Source organism: Macrosteles quadrilineatus, unplaced genomic scaffold (assembly GCF_028750875.1).
Source record: "Macrosteles quadrilineatus isolate MER2022 unplaced genomic scaffold, UCM_ALF_1.0 Scaffold_1__1_contigs__length_201487025, whole genome shotgun sequence".
Lineage (NCBI taxonomy): Eukaryota > Metazoa > Arthropoda > Insecta > Hemiptera > Cicadellidae > Macrosteles > Macrosteles quadrilineatus.
This window is the reverse complement of record NW_026542594.1, coordinates 160,234,386-160,254,973: the sequence shown is the minus strand read 5'-3', so window position 1 is coordinate 160,254,973 and position 20,588 is coordinate 160,234,386. Positions and strand designations below refer to the sequence as shown.

The 20,588-nt window shown below is 35.3% G+C and overlaps 1 protein-coding gene across 3 annotated transcripts in view; it reads right to left on the bottom strand.

Moving 5' to 3' along the window:
* The window catches only part of LOC128988419 (KAT8 regulatory NSL complex subunit 1), a 67,229-nt gene that overhangs the window by 12,713 nt on the left and 33,928 nt on the right, over window positions 1–20,588 (bottom strand). For 2 of the 3 annotated variants that reach the window (XM_054409695.1, XM_054409687.1), the window contains exons 5-6: window positions 5,943–6,044; window positions 1,839–1,992 (exon numbers count right to left, since the gene is read on the bottom strand). In XM_054409695.1, the coding sequence (XP_054265670.1) occupies window positions 1,839–1,992; window positions 5,943–6,044 (256 nt within the window). The remainder of the gene's footprint in view (window positions 1–1,838; window positions 1,993–5,942; window positions 6,045–20,588) is intronic. The other variant, XM_054409702.1, reaches the window with a different exon arrangement.

Here is a 20,588-nt window from a genome sequence, read left to right as displayed (position 1 = left end):
TTATCATTTTCTTGAATTTAATACGGCTGTAATACGACTGTATAAATAAGGTGCATCACCAACGATAACTAATTTGTAAATTAGTGATGTGGTGGTACGTGAAAATGATTCTTGCTGCTACCAACGGTTCTAAGGAAAAGAACCAGTACCGAAAACCAACGTTTAAAGTTAAGAATTACGTTCGACCAATTTAATGCGTTAATAAAGTCTCAAGGTTCATTTCTTGGTTTTGGATTTTCTCGTAAAAAGTTATCGGCAATCAAAGTTATTTCCCATTAATTGTTTTTTTCATAAACAACTTTTAATGTAAACTTAATGGTGTCAGTTTGAAAAAAAAAGCAACCTTATACAAACAACTTTTTGTTATTTAATAGATTATGTATTCTCTAAACAATGATTGGTATATCTTTTAACATTAGAAGGAAATGTGACAAAAATCACACAATGCTGGGTTTTTGGACGTTTGTAATTTTATTTCTTAACCCTTTCCGCTCAATTGGCGGGGGAGCCCCGCCGTTCGTCATGGCCGCACGAACTCCAATGTCGGACCGGGCCCGCCCGTCGCTATGACAACGTAGGCCTATTATGCTAGTTTTGATTTTTTTTCCAGTTTTTGTGTAAGTATTTGGAAAAAGATTATTTTTTGGAAAACAAATGAAGTATGCAAATTTGGCTCAAATTAAATGGAGCTAGTGAGAAAATAGGCCTCTCGTAATTGGAGTGGAAAGGGTTAAGTAGGGAGGGCGTGTATTCTAGGGAAAAGTTCCGGTATCAAGGATCGTCGTCGAAAAGGGTGTTATGAATAATTGGGTAGGCATAAGTACCCAAGAGATGGGCTATGGGCCTATTGGCTGTATGGTCCAGCGATTGCATCACACGGTGAGTAGGAACAGAAAGTGACACATTGGAAAAGCGAGTTTAGAATCATCCATTAACCGTAAACCTCTGTTACAATCACCCACTGCAGTTGTGATTTTTTACTTTACACTTTACACAACCGCCATTGAAGCGCCGTCAATGAGTGGAAACCTTGTTTGTAAGCTATTGGCGACGATCTTTAATAAATTTAAGTTTCCCAGCCCTATACAACACTCATTCAAGTTCTTCTTTCTGGTAATAAAAACTCAAGAATAATTTTATACACAAAGAATCTCTGAATTTTATACACAAAAAATCTCTGAATTTTATACACAAAGAATCTCTGAATTTTATACACAAAGAATCTCTGGTTCCTGACCTGGATGATGCCTAGTTATTTAATTTCATTTACGGTTACACTATATTATTCCACTTGCGAATAATTAAATCCGTTATGTAAGAAAAACGTTTTTAATCTCACTTGGATGGGATTTGCTTTCAAAACATGATCGGAAATGGTTGCGGTACTTGTAAACATATCAGTGACAGCTAGAAAAAATAATCTTGATCCGAACAGCTGTTTGTTATTTCATAGATGATTATGTGATAAAAATTGGACGAAAACTGCATTTTTGAACGTCCATAATTTTATTTACAAAGTAGTGAGGCCATATTTTAATGGCTAAAGACACAATCGCCAATTCAGTGAATACATTAAAATGACTTGGATCTTTATAGGTACTTTCGTTTTCCTGGAGAAGATTGCGTAAAATGCCATCTTGAGTGTTACAGACAGACAGACAGAAATTTAGATGAGACTTGTTTCGGCTTCTTTAATGTATAAAACTTAAAAAATAACCTAAACATTTATGATTCTGAGCGATGTACAGACAAAACTCTAATTTTATTTATATAGATTTACTTAATATGTTAAAGTATTTTGATGTTTGTGAAATAAACTCGGAAACATTTTGTCTTACCTAAAGGCATCCCTCTCCTTGCTGCAGTGAGACGAAGGGGATGGAGATGGGATGGGTGAAGAATGAGTTCCACCCAACATCATATATGAATCTGGATTACTGTCTTCATCTTCATGTCTTGTTTCCTCCCCTTTATCCTCTGAACATGATAATCCTACAAACAAAACATAAGCATTAGATATTAAGAACCAATGTAACAGATCTGTGTCTCACGGCACAGGGGATCTTCAGCCACTAAACTCTCGGACATGCTAGCTCGTCTTATGAATGAAATACCATCACTCCCTTCCCATCCTTATAGGGTCTGGCAACATTTTATTTGCGTTTTAACAATAAACTTCAAAGCTAAAAGATTAAACTAAAACACATTTTATCCTACTTGTGAGATATTACGATTCAGGGGTTTAAATAAGTTTTTCCCGATTCTTAAAATGCTGAGCTTATTAATTCATAGTCTCAATATCAAAAGCTAACAAGTAAAATATTAGGTGACTGACTTTGGCTGAATCGAGGAATTGATTATGATCATGTGGATTATAATCAACAAACAACTCATTGTTCCTATTTTTTGTTCCACTTATATTCTGGCAAAGTATGACTCAATACATGTCTCCTGGAAACTTTGACTGGTTCTAGTGTAGTAACAGTTGTCCCTTGATGAAGTGAGGTATCAAAATTTAAGGAGGGGGGGACGTACTGATGTCCTCTGTTATCAAATCCAGGAGTTCATAAAAACATGCGATAGTCATTCTAAAATAAATATAGAACCGCCTTTCATATTTTCTTAGATCCGGCATAAGGGTAGGGTGCTCGCCAAATAAATTTCTAGTTTGACTAATCCCATGAACCTAAACAGACATCCTTCTTGCACCTTCATCTTCAACCTCAGCCTTCGCTCGCAAGAGTAAACTTTTTTTGTGGCATCATATTCATAACAATAACTTGAACTAAAGAAAAACACAATAATATAAACATTCACTAAACACAGCCCCCCTATGAACTGAACACAGCTGAGCATGAACTGAGGAGTCGCCCCGCTTTCCGCTGCCTGCCGCTTCAGTGTAGGCAACCCCTATCCCGCCACGCACAGCTGCCGCTGGTTACCGACGGTCACTCACCCCTTGCCACTCCCGCCGCTGTCCCACTCCAGTTTGGACTGGCCTTTACAGCTTCGACACTAAAATATGACCGCAAAACTAGTGTTTATTTACGGACGACGGACATGACAACTAGACCAATAGACAAATTTCCTATCAGTTGTGGTTTAGTATGTAAATTCGTCGCAGAGGAGAGAAAGTCTAGGTTAGCTGGAGAACATGAAGGACAAAATTATTTGTATGACATCAGATTCTGTTAACAAGTGAGCATCGTATTTATCCTGCTATGCATCCTACAAGCCACCAATTATCCTACATTTCTTTTATTTGCTCCACGATAATTTCTTTGCTTGCCTATACCAATTAGGCCCTAGAGTACTCTGTAGACATTTATCATTATATTTGTCCTGTAAATTATCTAAGGAACATCTTCCATCATAGCCTTTTGGTAGATAATTTAAAGTTTAAGACAGGTAGTTGGCCAAGGTAGAATAGTCAGACGAACCGACAAAATAATCATAAGTTGACTTAGTCAAAACTAAAAAAAAAACTTTTACGAGAGTGAGGATGATATCAATCCACTTGAGCGTATGTAGCAGTTCCTAGAGCTTTAAACCTTTAACTAATTTTTCAAACAATGAATTAGTTGATACCGTAGACCAGGTTTCCTGTCTACCCCTGGATTTTAAGACTCCTTTTGAGCACTCTGGGGAAGAAATTTGAATGCTGCTGGTAGTAGGGGTCGGCCTATTTTCTGAATACAATTTTAATACCCCATGGAATTTATGTCCCTATGATCTGACTCATAAGATGTACTCACAATATGCTAATGTGCATGTAGCGTCATAAAGCCCTCTCCTTCCTTTTTATTATAGGCCTATGCATTGTCATAGAGTAGCCTAGTTTTAACAAATCAGATTAGTTAGTGCTTCCTGTTTTCTTTGTTGTGTTTTCATACTGTCCTAAAGCTTATTATAGTTGGTAAGAGTCTTCATTACCCTCAGAGTACTTGCATTTTGGGAGTATGGCCTTGGGTTGACAGGCGGGTATCTTAGGGTAATTATTCGCCCCATTCTGAACAGTTCATCAACACATGACTACAAGAGACGCGACTCCACACTTAAACAATCGCAGCAGCGAACTTCTTTACCTTTGGTCATCGAGCCGCATTTTGTCGATCTTACATCACAGGCATATTTGCTCTTCCTATTTAGATCATTTCCTGTCTTTGAGAGTCAACCAGAGTGATTCAGCCGTACAAAACAATTATGGACAGAGTGTTTCTAATATTTTAAGCCTTTATTTATATAATTGATATGTTGTTACAGTTTTGAACTGTTCCTATTTTGATCATGAAAAATAATAATTATTTAATTCTTAATTGTTATTAGTATAGGTTTTCACCACGAACACATAACGAGTAATAAACAGATTTTGTTTAATCACTATAAGCCTACAATTTTTTATGATTACAACTCATTTGTTGAACTTGGTCACTCGCATTATTTCATCCTTCGTCAATTTTATTTTTGAATCAGGTTATATTAATCCGAAAGTAATTAGGTTTCTTAATTAATTAATTACAATAAAAGAGCATTTAGTTTGAAACAACTTACATACTCACATGCCATTTAATGACTAGAAAGAAGGTGCTGTGGTGCTGGGGTGGGGGTTCGGGTGTGTCAGTCAATGACAAGATGTAAACGAAACCGGCCATTTTGTGAATGGCTAGTAGAACACAACATCCGCACGCTTTTAAGCCGAAGATGGTTTATTATTTAGCTGCTTAGGCCACGATATTGACCTTTTGGGCTATTTTTTATCGTTTACCAAATGGTTTTTATAGCTTTGTAAAAATGTAATTTTTTGTATTTTTGGTAAAAAAAAAACAAAAAACAATACTTAGGATACAAAAAATATATTTTAGGTTCCCTTAAGTTTTTTTATACATGCTTTGACTACAAGAAAGCTTTTTCGAAAGACACGTTTTGCCTTTTTCTAGACGGTTGTAAATAAATAATTAGGTGTTATTTTGTCTATACTAAAATCTGAAAGAAAAACACCATCTTTATTATCCAACAGTACAGTACATCTTGATCTTTTGGCCCCTCCTGAGAGCCGAAGAAATTTTTTTAAGAAAACGTATCTCACCACCATTTTATATGATTATAATTAGCGGTGTGTAAATAATACCTAAAATCAATTATCGACAAAAACGGTCATTAGGACAAGTATAAGTACCGACAGCCAATTTTAAAATGTGAGTAGAGGACAGGATTTAGTTTTTTATTAATTATTGACTTTACTTAACAATATTCTGCAATTAGATAAAACTCAAATCCAACATTAGGAAGGCGATTATGGGAACATCGCGTGAGCAACTGTTGCAATCATGCAATAATCCTTTTCCCATCATCGTGGTTTTCTTTTTCTCCGTAATTAATGGACACTCGGCCATTGGCTATCTCCAACTCTACAAAAGAGACTGAGGAAATAGGTGAAAATCTGAAGCTGACAATCATTGATTGGTTCAGCCCTGAGACAAGTAGTAGGAGTCTCAATGCTAGTAAAAGATAACTAGCTGAAGAAATTGATTTCCAAAATCAAAGTCTGATAAAAAAATAAAAAAAATACCAGAACTACTACTAAAACTACACCAATCTGCATCACTGTATTATACTTTTGACTAGCATTTCTAGTGCAATCACTATCTAGTGTACTCAATCAAACATCTGCTGCTATGCCCTGAGAGAACAAGCCTTTGTGGAGTCTTTTCCAAGAACTCGAGTTATCTAAATCTCAAATCTCCAGATTTGGTATTCATAAGGCTGCTTTCAGGCAATGTATATATGCAGTGTTAGCATATAATGCAGAAGGTGTATATAAAATGAATTGTAGTACAGAATCAGCGATAAGCACAGTAAATAATCAATTCTCTTCTCATGTTTGGATATCAATTAATGAATAAAATTGATATCCCAGGTTCAGTGAGCAAGCTCACACGTACCATGGAAACTGAGAGAAGAGAATCTCCGTCTTGTCTTCAATCTTTCCCTTGCACCACCAAGCATTTTTGATCTCCTCTCTTTAGCCAACTTCTTTTTTATTTCTGTAAAAATAAATTTGATTATTTGAGGCTAGTATTGAACAGCAAAATCAATTGCAAAAATATGAACCAATTGACAAATAAGATTATTTAAAAGCTATGGAAACAACCCTTAAGGTTTTAGACTAATCAACTTTTTAATTCTACTTTATAGAAAATTTTTCTTATCCCGCAGCTCAGCAAACAGTATATTAAACCGAAAATAATGTTATAACCTAACCATTTAATAAAGTGGGAGCTATTCTAATGGGGAATCTATAGACAAAGAAAATGTTCAGACACAGGGTTTCTTCTTCTTTCCATTTTAAAATCAAGACTAGTTCCAGGCTTTTCAAGACAAGTTAAGTTTTTCAAAACGACTTGAAAAATTAAATGACCAATATCAGTGTAGAGAAACTTGTCATATTTTAAATTACATTAATGACAGATTAATTTTATTTCTATTCTGATTTATAAAGATGAAATAAGGAACAACTTCCTTGTTTATGTCCTTTGGCCTACCTTAAAAGGATTTTTGGTTTGGGCGTTTTTTTTTAAGTAAAGACAAAATTAATGCAGCGATGGAAAACTCTTAACTAGCCAATTCAAAATTTAACTCTTCTAAACTAATGAAATAGCTACTATATCAAAGGTAAAGAACTAATATACAAGGATCATAAAGACATTTTCATTATAACTAGAGGTGTGTTGATATTTGATATTTTCAATCAACCTGAGCTCGAGGTAATATGGTGATGATCTCCTACAGTCGTGGAGATATCTTAATAGTTTTTCACAATCACTGCAAAATCGTAAATATGTTTCACTGTCACAGAAATATCATCACTGTCTTCCTCGGTCCCGGTAAAATCCTAAATACCACTCAATAGTAACGGAAACACCATCATCGTCTTCGGCGGTCACGGAAACACTATCATCGTCTTCCACGATAACGGAAAAACATCTCCTGCGGTTGTGTAACATCATCATTGTCTTCCACGATTGCGGAAACATTTTGATCATCTCCCGCGGTCGTGTAGATAACACCAACATTGAACACGGTCATGGCAAAATCCTGAATTTCCTCCGCAGGAAACGCCATAATCTTCTTTTTGGACCGCACAAAATCATGAACCACTACCGAGGTAGAGAGGATATTAGCGACACCTTCTGGAATCGTGGCTAAATTCTAAGCAATCCTTGGTCTTATAGACATGATCATTGTCTCTCGCAATGTTGGAAAAATTTTTATCACCTCCTGCAGTCGTGTGGATATTATCGTCGCCATCCGCGATCCCGGCCAAATTATGATCGTCTCCTGCGATTGCGGCAAAATTGTGATCATTTCTCTCAGTTGTGTAGACATCATCGTCGACTCCTGTGTTCGCGGAAACAATCTTATTGTCTCCTGTGGTCGTGTGGACATCATTGTCATCTCCCACGACTGCGGCAACATTCTGATAATTTCTCGTGGTTGTGTAGACATCATCGATCTCGGAAAATCCTAAATATCCCCTCAGTAACAAGAAACATCATCCTCGTCTTCTGTGATAGCAGCAGAATCACTTAGCTTCTCCTGCGGTGATATAGACATATCATCTTCCGCAATCACAGAGAATTCCTGTGGTCATGTGTACATTATTGTCATCTCGGTCAAATTCTGATTGAGAGTTGACACATCCATACTTAAAAAGTTTTAGGCATCAATTACAGACAGTTTACATGATTTTACAAGGTCAATAAAATTCCTGACCGTTACAACAAAATAAAGACTAAATCCTGACTTTTCAAGACCATTTTGAAATTCAATATGAATTCCCGACTACTACAAAACCCTGAGACAATGACAAGAAGTAGAGGAGATATTTCACCATTAGTTAATAGCTTAAGGGGCTTTGAAAAGAAAGTACAATAATGGTAATTTAGTTCAGAAAATTGTTCCTGTTCAGTGTTTAAATAAGTGCAAAAAACTACAATCTTCTAATCAATCTACATAGTGACAACTATCAGCAGGTGCATTAGTGTTTTGTCATAGTGCATTCTAGTGATGTGCAGATTTTAGAATTTCTTTATTTTGATATAAATTTCAGATTTTACCAGGAAGGGTTATATTTTGTAGCTTAAATAAGCAGAAAAACTCTCTTAAGGCATTCTTAAATATTTTCTAGATGCTATTTACAAAATATGAGCAGCTAAGAGGCATTCAAAGTCAACTGAGTAGTCACCTGTTAACTCGCAAGGGGAATTTGGTTTGCATTAGCCATTTATTTCTTTTAAAAAATTCAGTAAAAACAAGAAACAACTTCAAAAACTTGGTTGTTAAGAAACATAACATTTCTTTTGCTTCTAATAAATATCAGTCACATGCTGAAGCTCTTTTGCAAGCAATTCATGGATTTGGTCTGCGAGCTTTAAGGTGATGTCACGCTTGTTCTCTCATTTGTCTGCTGTGCTCTATGTCACATTAACAGATGACGACATAAATGCTTTAGCTGCCTGTGATTGATAAGTAACCATGACAACTTGTTGAATGCGTTGTGTGGATGAAGAGAAATTAAGGGGAAGAATAGAGAGACCTTAGAAGATATGACAATGTTTTTATGTTGTTCTTATCTTTGTCTTATTTTTACGAGTGTTGGCATTATTTTAAGGACTTTTGTTTTTACTTACTAAACTTTCAGTTTTGTTCCTTACTTGATTTATTGATCACATGTTTTGTCGAGTTTGAGGAAGCTGTGATTTTAAAGAGAACCAAAGGTAATGAAATTAAAAAATCATAATAGCGCAATACTAATACAGTATAAAATTTTATTAACGTAAAAAATCTAAATTATGACATTTAGAAAGACAGCAGAGACTTAGTATCGTCGGTATTACAGTAGAACTCCAATTATCCGAACTCCAATTAACCGAATCTCCGATTATCCGAATCGCTTACTTCAACAATTTTAAAAACGTAAAGCTACAGTAATAAGTTTTGCAAAATATCAAAGAATTGTTATTAAACAAATTTAGCCAGTGTGTAATTTTGGACTTTGATGGAACACCAAAATTACACACTGGCTAAACTATTAACTTAATAACATGTATAGAACACTTGTACTAAGAGCATTGTAAACTGTAAAAATGTTCTGATTTCATTTATTATTAATTAAAAGTTCACTTAGTACCGAAAATTAGGATTTATCTTTAAAATTCCCGGAATTCCGGTAAAACTCCGATTATCCGAATATTTGATTATCCGAATGGGGTGTGGTCCCTATTGATTCGGATAATCGGAGTTCTACTGTATGGTGTTTTTATTACCATGTCATTAACTTTTATACGGTGTGTTAGAATACCTGTGGTTATCAGTTATCCGTAATACAGAATTTTATTTCTTGCTAGAGACAATCCGGATGAGGTGTGCAAGCGGCTCTATTTAGGAGCCAGGCCAAGCCTAGCAAAAGCTTCAGTGACCAAGCACCATGTCAGAAAAACAGGCCCAGCCAAACTTTTATCCTCGAGACCAGAAAGCTGCAGCAAAGGTTGGATGATGGGAAATTTAAAATGCCACAGTAATTATTGTGGGGATAATCATCAGACTATACGATCTTAGAAGGTATACATTTTTTTAATGAAACTATTCCTTACCCACATCGAAACGAATATACTTGCCAAAATTCCCTTTGCTCAAAACGCTATGGACGACTATACTCTACAGAATGCATTGGCTGGTCTTGGTAGTTCCCAGTTTTGACTATAGTGTGCCCAGCTATTGGGGAACATCTCTTGTGATGGAAAATCACAATAACAACATTCTCCGCCCTCCGATTGTTAAAAATGGCGGCGCACTACACTTACCGGTGTAGGCTATGAGAGATGCCAGCGCTGTCGGACGGACTAACTCCGAAGTGTTTAGATCACTTGCAGACTCAGTCTCCAAGGAAAACTTTTGCTGCATATTGTTTTTATATCGGTTTTATTGTTGTTATATTATTATAATTATCAAACAAATAAGGTAAATGCACCAGTGGCTGACAGTGCTCCAGTAGCTGACAGTTTGAGTTTCTTTACATTATAATGTGGTCTCTTAAAAATATTTACACATGATTGCATTGTTAGAAGAACATATGTTTATTCTTGATTTGTTTACAAAAAAATCAGTTAAATTTAGCCCATACTTGCGGAATGGTGGTGGTTTGAAAGCGACCCTGTCCGTACACATCACATTTAGTCGATTCCCTTAATGAAATTGTTAAGAAAGTTAGTTTGGTTTTTTGTCATTTCGCTAAATTTCTTAAATAGTATTAATGATTAGGCTCATTATTTTGATCAATTATACCTTTGTTGACAATTTCATGAAAAAATTGGGGCGTTAGGGGTTTTGGATTTAAAATTATATCAATGTCAGGCATTGGTACACAAAATCCATACAAGTTCCAATAGCTGACAGGCGATATTTGCTACTTGCACAATATTAAATTGGTTTTACCCATCGAAATTTGCATGCTATTTATAATTTATGTGATCTCAAATTTTTATAAAATGATTTTAATTTTTTAATTAACAAGCCAAATTATCTAAAAAAATGTATATATGTTATTAATATAAATAAAAAATATATACAGGGTGACAAAAAAGTCTGGAAACGGTTTAATATCTTTTTAACTAAGTCCGTTAGATAATTCAAACCTTTCACATCAACTCACATGTATAAAAACTACTTTTTCCAAGAATTATCATTTTTTTACCTCTACCAGGGGACGACCCATGAGGAGTAGGTAAATAATCTTTAATGTAAGCATAGGTTGATATGCACATCATTTTAAAGGTCTGGTCAAGTGGAGTTCATTGCCGGAAACCGCGTCAAAAAAGGTTTATCCGTTACAAAATGGCGGTTGTCCAAAGTTCTTGTTGAATGTTCTGCACAGGCCTTACTATTGGTAAATACTCGTATTAAACATTAGCTTGAGAGCTGAAACTGTATTTTAAAGTCAACTAGCTCATAGACTAATATTATTCAAATTTAAACGGGTTTCAGATTTCCCGGCTAATTTTGAATTTGAGTATTTACCAATTCTAAGGCCTCTGCTGGTATTCCGCAAGAACTTTGGACTGCCGCCATTTTGTAACGGATGAACATTTTTAAACGCGGTTTCCGGCAATGAACTCCACTTGACCAGACCTTTAAAATGACGTGCATATCAACCTATGCTTATATTAAAGATTATGTACCTACTCCTCATGGGCCGTCCCCTGGTGGAGGTCAAAAAATAGTAATGCTTGCAAAAAGTAGTTGTCATACATATAAGTTGATGTGAAAAGTTTGAATTTTCTAACGAATCTCTTTAAAAAGATATCAAGCCGTTTCCAGACTTTTTTGTCACCCTGTATATATTTTTTAATGTAAATATTTTTTATTTTAAAATATGTAAAATAAATTTTCTTAATAACGTTTTACATGATTTTATAATTTAATTATTAAGTTAGATTTTATTCGTCTTATAAATTATAAAACCCTTAGGTTTAGCAGCTAGTACATGTATAGTTCCAGTGTCAGCTACTGGGACAACTGACTGTCAGCTACTGGTACAAGCACTTTTTTCACTGTCAGCCACTGGAACACGTACAAAGGTTGAATTAAGTTTAAAAATGTTATAAAATATATTTAAAAAACCCTTTTTGTATGACAAATTTGAAAACTACATTAAATTTAGAATCACATAAAATCCGTAATATCTCTTTAGTTCCTATTTATTCAAAACCACGGATTATTAAGTGCGTATAGTTTCTTATACTGTCAGCCACTGGTGCATTTACCTTAAATTAGCTTTGACTTTTGGGGAAACAATTGTTTAGGTATATGTAGCCTTACGGTCAAGGCCATCCAACATATTTGTAGCGAGATGAGGGTTAATACAGTAGTTTATTCATCAAACTACAGATGAAACTTAGTTAGTACAGATTAAATTTGTTTGTAAACTAAGTGATTAAAAGAAAAAAAAAAAGTTCTTGCATATAACATAGAAATAATACATAAACTACATTTACATTAACTGTCAAATTCATGTGTGTGTGTGCGCGTGTTAGTACAATAACTGGAGTATAAAAGATCTGATTTCATTAAATTTGGTACAAAAGTTATCAAACCAGAATGATTGGACTATGGGAACAGGGTTTTCTAATTGTTTACCCTCAAAATATGAAATTTAGCAATTGTTTTCCAAACCATTGTGTAGAGCTTAAAGAAAACAAACTAGTAAGTGTGCTGAAGCATTGTTGTACAATTAATGTTTATGGAGAAAATGTCTAAAACTGTAAATTTAACATTCCTATTTTATTCTTATGGAGAATAAGTAATCTTTTTTAGTTTGCTTAGGATACATCTTGATCGAATTTGGCAAATTTACTTATTTTATACTAACCTTTGTAAGGTTAATAAATAATTGTCTTTGGCGAAAAACGACGGGTGGCGGATATATCCGCTTATGGTTTTTGATGTTCCGGACGGGAAGCGGATATATCCGCCTTATCTTCAGACAGACTGGCAGGAGATTGAGCAGTAACCAGATGTTTCGCGGTACCAAGGCGCCACTTTCCTGCTCCCTCCATGCCTGCTCTCTCTCCCGCGCACCACCCAACTCTCCTACGCTCCCCCCTCGACGTTTCGCGCTCAACACTAGTTGTCTTTATTTATTGTTTACATATTGTTCTTTATTTATTGCCTAACATTGTCATGGTCATATCTTCAAAGACGGGGTGGCTGATATATCTGCTGCTTTTTTACTCATCCGCGGACGGGTAGCGGATATATCCGCATGGTTAAAAACGAGTTAAAATTATTTTGACAGTATGAAGTGTTCCATTGTGCTTCTTTTATGTATACTAGTATTACAAAAACAAATAAGGAAAATTAATTTTTATTTTTTCCTGTAATTTTTTCCCGTTCTAAGTCTTGATTACAGGGTGTCTACTACATTCTGGATAAAAAATTCATGGACAATTCCCGTACATTTAAGGACACTTTGCCGTAACCTTTGTCGGTGTCATTAGGCCTACCGAATAATTTTCCTGATTTGTCAAACTGTATTAATCTTGTTATTCACTGTAGTTGTACCAGAGAGAAAAGTAAATAATAATAGGTAAGAGTTAAAAATTTCAAAATAGAAAATTATTGAAAGTAAACAAACATAGGCCTACCTATACTTTAGGTGTACTTTAGGTGTATACTTTTATAGTGTAACAGAGAAACGCAATCATTGTCTCCAGCGACAAATATCTCCATCGGTCACGTAAACTTCATAACATAGCTTATCCGATCCAGGCCGATTAATTTGGCATGATTCGCCCTGGCACAACGTTAGGTTCTCGACTACTTTTGAAAAAAAATCTTTAATGCATATTGTTACTCAATTCTTAGTACAATATCAAGGTATGGTAAGCGGCTATTAATAAGCAATAAGCACAGAGTAAGATTATTGTATTTTCATTTGCAAAGTTAATATCGGCACATAGCAATCATTAGTTGTTTATCTTAGGCTCAATTACATTTTCTTAATATATTTTACAGCTCTTTCAAGAATCAAAATACCCAGGCCTAAACCTAATTATTTAGGAGGGTCTATATAAACTGAGTAACAAACAATGAGGTTATAATAGCAGCAAAGTCACTATCATCATTCTAGTTCATAAGATTTAGATTGCTTAAAGCATACAACTCAATAAATAAATATATGGGAAACAAAAAACATTGAAACCTGAATAGCCAACAATATAAGACAAAGATACAGAAAATGCAATGACATAATTTGAAACCAAGCAGGCCTACATAATGATAAAACATTAATGCAAACAACAATGCTTGTGGTTTTGTCAATTGAAAGATAAAATGTACATAAAAAAGGGGTTAACTTACAAAATAAGACTGTATATTATTTAGATGTTTAGTATGAAACCATAAACAGTTTTATGGCGCTAGGCACTGGCCGCGGCAAATTGAGAAGTGGAATTTAACAGCCATTTTAAAGCTATTATTTTCACAAAATAGGTTTGGGATCTAATAATAATTACCCTAGTAATAAAAAAAGAAGTTGTAAAGGAATAAAAGTGATACAACTTTTATGAGCTAGCTGCTGAGTCAACAGTTCTTGGAAGTACTTGACTTGACACTTGATTGTCGTGATAAAATATTAATGGGTTTGAGATTGCTAATGGGATTTTTATTGCATAATTACTCTGGTAATAAATTATTAAAATGTAAACAAACATCTGATAAACCTTTTATGTGCTCCTAACCAACTAGCGATCAATAAAATTATGGCCCATTAAAAATTTAAGGACATAGTCTGGCATTTAAGGACAATTCCCGTACATTTCATGGCCAGTAAAAATTTAAGTACAATTCCCGGTTTTCCCGGATTTCCCGGTTGGTAGACACCCTGGATTTCGACTGTCCGGCAAGGGTTAAAACGTTACAGGTCTTTCAATGTTTCTGTTTTTTAAAAAACCTCTCGATGGATTTGCATGACTTTTGCGTTTAAGAAAGATAATTTTGAAAGAAAGGGAATGTTGAAGCCATAACTTTAGTTTGGCGTTTCATTTTTTAAGTTAAAAAGTCTAGCAGTCAACACTTAGTTTGTTTCAATAGCCTTTAAATTGGTTTAACAAACAGCCGGCTTCAAACTGTCACTAAAATGATTACATTAGGGTAGGCCTACAAGTTGTTTATAAAAATATTGATCGTCTGTATTACATAATTTTACGATGTCACCAGATGTAGTTTTACATTTGTATTTTCAGGAAATGTGTAATTTGAGCTATATGTCCCAAACACTTCCTTGTGATCAAGTTACCTCATAAAGCTAGGTAGCCACCTGGAAACACAGCGGGTCGCGAGGCACGGTGGAAAAAGTTACCATGTATCCATGCCATGTAATCTTATGGGCTGACACCCACCTAGCAACCCAGAGGGTGGCGCAACGCAGCGTGGAAAAAAACTTCTCCTCGAATCCAGCAGTGGGAATTCGGTGGAGAAGTTCTTCATCTCCATTGAGTTTCCAGGTGGACGCGCCCCCCCCTCCCCCCCCCCCCCCCGCCGTGGGGAAGTGGAGAGAATTTTTTCCCCAAGCTGCACCACCCGCTGGGTTACTAGGTGGGCGCCAAGCTTAAATATGTTTTATGCTGTGAAAATTTGAGCTCATGTTAGAGAAATACACTTAAAATTGTTGATTGCTTATGAAAATATGTCAACAATACAAAAGGTAAGTAGGCTTTTTCAATACTGGTCTCCAAAAAACTGTTAAAGTCTAAATGGTTGTCAGTAGAAACTAAAATTAATTTATATCATAACTTTCCCAAGAGGAGCACTGTAATGTTCCCAATCTTGGGCACTGACCAAGGAATCTGAAAAACCTTATTATTTTGTTTAAGAATAGAGTGCAAAGAAAAATATATGGGGCAGTTCAAGATAACGGAGGTCGAGATACGAAAGAACAGAGAGCTAAGAGAAATGTACAAACACTCATATATAGGGGTGCCTTCCAAAAGTAAAAGTGTCGGATGGGCAATGCTGTGCGTGGAGAGAGAAGATACATCAACTTTTAAAAGAGTATTCCAAGGAGTACCACAAGGTAGACAACCACTTTGAGGACCAAGAATGAAGTGGAGCGTGGCTAGCTATAAAAATTCCTGGTAAATGGCATGGAAATGTTTTTAGCCTACTAAGTTACTGCATAGTAGTACCAAGTTGAAGGTTTAGATCGATACCAATTGAGTTATAATTCCTATTTGTCTGTTATGAGCACTTGTGATGCGCTGTGTAGCAAGTACAGGGTGATTACTGAGAAACGCATGTATTTCAAATAACGAGTTCTCAGGTAATTTAGAGCAAAAAATATATTTGTGAGTGGAAAAGCAGTGTACACAATATGCAATTTCATGAATGAAATTACTCAAAATTTAGCATTTAAAAATTACATCTCTAAGGTGGTCGCCTTCTGCTTGGATACAGTGTTGAAGGCGTTCCTTCAACTTGCTACGGATTTTGCTAACATATCTCTAGGAATGGTGTTAATTTCCTGGCGAATAGCTTCTTTAAGTTCCTGATTGTTTTAGGGTTGTTTATTTAAACTCTAGATTTCAAAAATCCCCATAGAAATAAATCTGGAATTCTAAGACCCAGTGAGCGAAAAGGCCAAGTGACATCACCAAAACGTGAGATAACTCTTGTAGGGAATTTTCGCCGAAGGAATTCCTTTCTAATGCGAGCCGTATGGACTGTTGCTCCATCTTGTTGGAACCATACATTACGTGTCTCTAAATATTGACGGCGCATTTCTGGCAAGAAATATTCATCCAACATTTCTAGGTACCGTTGGGCATTCAATGTCACTGCTCTGCCATCGTTGTCTTTAAAAAAATAAGGACCAATGATCCCCTTCTCACTAACCGCACACCACACAGTCACACATAAGCTATGAAGAGGTCTCTCAGCTACTTTTTCAGAATTTTCTGCACACCAAAATTGTAAATTGTGTTTGTAGCTGCTCCGTCCAGTGGAAATGCGCTTCATCACGCATAAGGATAACTGCATCGTAATTTTTGTCTAAAATTTCACTCATTGTGTTACAAAACTTAACACTTTGCCTTTTTTCTGCTTGACTCAATTGATGACATACTGCCAGCTTGAAAGGATGAAATTTAAGATCTTTTACCAAAATCTTTCTCACATTGGATGGGCGAAGTCCGAGAGCAGATGTCCGCTTCCGAATTGAGCGGCTAGGACTCTGAACTGTTGCAAGGCGAACTCTTTCAACTGTCTCAGGGTTACTAACTGTCCTTGCCGGTCCAGGAGGTTTCTTCTTAAAAGATCCAGTTGTGTTAACATTATGTATCCAACGGCCTTGATCCAACGCAATATCGTGTTACGATCAGGGATAGCACCATGCCGTGCAATGTTAAAATGTGCACAAATAGTCTTGCTAAGTCTGAGTGACTGATTCACCATTTGCGTAATATTGTCCCATGACAAACATACGATGTTCAAGGTTCCACATCTCGGCAAAAATTGAAACTGCACACTTCCCCTTCCACATCGCAACAACTTCCGGCCGTCGCCAAACAATATTCCTTGTGTATTACGAAAGTCAAAAACATGCGTTTCTGGCCAACTGTGGCTTATTGGCGTTAAGTTTGCAGATCGGCTTACAAAGTATAGTACAGAAGTATAGTACAGAAGTATAGTACAAAGTAGTAGTTTAGCAGTTTGTTTAACTGTTCTTGGACTCATGATTACCCAGCTATATTTTCAATACTTGATGAATTTCAGGTTTTCCATGTTGAGATTAGTAATATCTCTATCACGTTTCTAACTGTCTGTGTTTAATATTAATTTATATTGTTTATTAACAGATTGTAAGTTTGTGTTAAAGTTTAATTTTGAATTAACAAATTCATTCAGGTTTTGTGTTAAAATAACTTTTTTATTTATAGTTTTCTGGTTATTGGGTGATTAATTGTAGATTCTCGGAATATTCAACATTCCAGGGTCAAGTTTCAGAATTTCCAGATTTTGAAAAAATGAAATGAAATGAAAATTGTCTTAATTTGAGAAGCTTAAATTTACAAGCGCTCCCATCTTTAAGTTAAGAATTATGAAAAGTAAACCTATAGACTACAAAAATTTTCAAAAAAAGTTAAGAAATAAATAGTAAATATGTATTAGTCTTTTCCGTAACAGTTAACTGTAGAAAACTCCTCCAATCATCTGTACATATGCTGATAAATTCAAAGGTCAAATCAAGTACGACAATTGAATTAACAGGCCATCCGGCAATAAGAAAACATACCCAAGTTTCACATTGTGTATAGTCATTGTTCAAGAACTTCCAAATTCTTATACATATACTGTTACGGATTTAATCCTGATTTTGGTTCATTGCTTTATCAACAGCCAAGAGTGATGGTAAACTCCCAAGAATGTAGAATCCACACCCCAATCCTTAAGATATCTAAGATATATCTTCTTCCAAGTAAAATGTTACAAATTACAAACATGCTGTAAAATCTGTTATCTAGATCAGTTAATTAATTATACTAGATAACCTGTTGCTCGAAATCGAGCAAAACTGAAACTTGTATAAAAAAATACCAAAAACATAAACAGCAAGACCTTAATCAAAGAGTCACTCTAAATAATTTATATGACTGATTATAGAAATATAAAAATATTATGATGTAAAAAAATATAAAAGCAATCTACAATATTTAAATTTACATTCACTCTCATATCGCGTTGGTTATCTCTTATGTATAGTAGGCGGGTGCACTCTATGAGCACGTAGATGTCAACCACAAACTGTAAAGTGAGCTTTTGACCTAATGTAGCTCAATTCCTCTCTTGACGCCAACCATTGCTACTCTTATTCTAGCATTGTTAAATTATTTCTTTGATGTGTTCTGCTTTAGGCGTATTTAAATTAGGGGCCCCAACCCAAGTCTCCGGTTGGGAAAATAAGAGGGTAAGCAAGTGGATCTAACGACAGATCTATAATGGATACGCGTTTTACATTATTAGTGTTGGAAAAAACTATACGATTTATTTGGCCAGGTGGTGCTTTGTTTTCAGCTTTAAAAATTGCTGCGTCATCTACACATGTAGCACCATTGTAGAGAGGGGAGACACTTCTTCTAACTCTTATTATGTACATAAGAATCTCACTTGACTCCTCGGAGCTCTTGTCCCTACATAATGTCTAATTGGGTGTACCAATGAGTTGGCATTGTGACCCTATTTGCCGCATAATTTTTTCATTGCATTTTTTTTATTGTGCTTAGTTCTTCTTTGGGTTCTAGTGACATTGTCGTACTTACTTATATATCTGAGAAATTCTGTGCTCTCTGATCTGAGCGTATTCAGGATCATCACCTTCTTGAGGAATAAGAGGACCCACTCTGTGGTAAAACGTGTCATGGATGTTAAAATTGTTGATCCCCTGTGGAACTTTCTCATCTTAATGAGCTTTGGAGTTGACCATGAACTTTCTCATCTTAATGAGCTTTGGAGTTGACCATTGAAAGGCAGAACTGAATTGACGAACTTTTTTCCAAATAATTTCTGGATATAAGTGTCATAGTCCTATTTTCAGATTGGGAGTTTCCAATAAGAGCCTGAAGTTTATTGTGGTGAATTGCACAAATGAGGTAAACGAACCTTCATTTATGGCAAGAAAGAGTACAAACTTAACTGTCTCGGCCAGTCTTTTCTTGCTTAAAAATATGTAAGCCACTATAATGTAAACATTTAACGTCCATTTGTCCGAGATTGGACTATCACAACGGTGGTACTACCACTATGTACCCATCAAATGTTCAATTGAGAGGTTGATGCAAGCGGTCATGTTCGCGTTCCCTCCAGCCAATCACAGTTCTTCGTCGTACTGGCGGCATTTGATTTTAAATTGAAATGAAATATGTTAACCAAACAACAGAAAACACTATAAAGGAATTGGAATTTTGATACACATGGTAAATTACATGATAATGTGGTAATGTAACGGATAACTGCCCTGTGAATAATCACTTTTAAAAATTCACTTCATCACATCAAACTGTAACTACATGATAATCAGTAAAATACGATGTAAGGTAAATCAATTTAACCCTAGACAAAAAGAATTAAATACTTATTAAATATTTATTCTTAAACACTTTGTTGTCTAGTATTGATAAAAAACTCTTTATTATGAACCAGACTTAGTTAACAGATTGAAACAAAATATAAATTCCAGCTTTGCTCTGAAAGTTTTAAGTCCTGCAGTCTGTGGTTAACCAATACTATATTTATTCTTAAACACTTTGTTGTCTAGTATTGATAAAAAAACTCTTTATTATGAACCAGACTTAGTTAACAGATTGAAACAAAATATAAATTCCAGCTTTGCTCTGAAAGTTTAAAGTCCTGCAGTCTGTGGTTAACCAATACTATTTCAAACTACGTCCATATGTTATTTGTAAACAAAGGGAAATGAGTTTGATCAAATGTCAACAGATAGCGCCGCCTTCCAAACTTTAGCCCTTAAGTGTACTTAAGTGGTGCCCTTTCTAAATATTCTGAGACGTATTTGCACATCTACGTGAAAATACCTTTAATTTGACACCTCAAACTTTAAAATCCATCAAGCCGTTATTGAGTTATGACTGTGAAAAGAAAACTGCTTGCGTATTAATATATAGATTACACTTTATTTCAATTAGTCCTGAACAACAAATTTGTTTCAAAACAGAATTATAAAATTAAAATTTATTCCCATTAGTCTCAGTATTTGACATGATCACAATAACAATATGGTTCGTTCCAGCGACCGTGGATACACTTGTGATCATTTATTATTATTATGGCAACATTAGTGAGCAACTCCAGCTTCCTTGTCAACAATCATAATCATCTTTTGCAGATATAGCAATAGGCCTAGTGCTGTAATCATGTTCTTCAATCTCAACAACTTCTCTGGTCATCTCCTGCCACCGTGGCAATATCCCTGATAGAGCAATATCAGTAATGGTTTGCCACGATCGCAACAGTGCCTG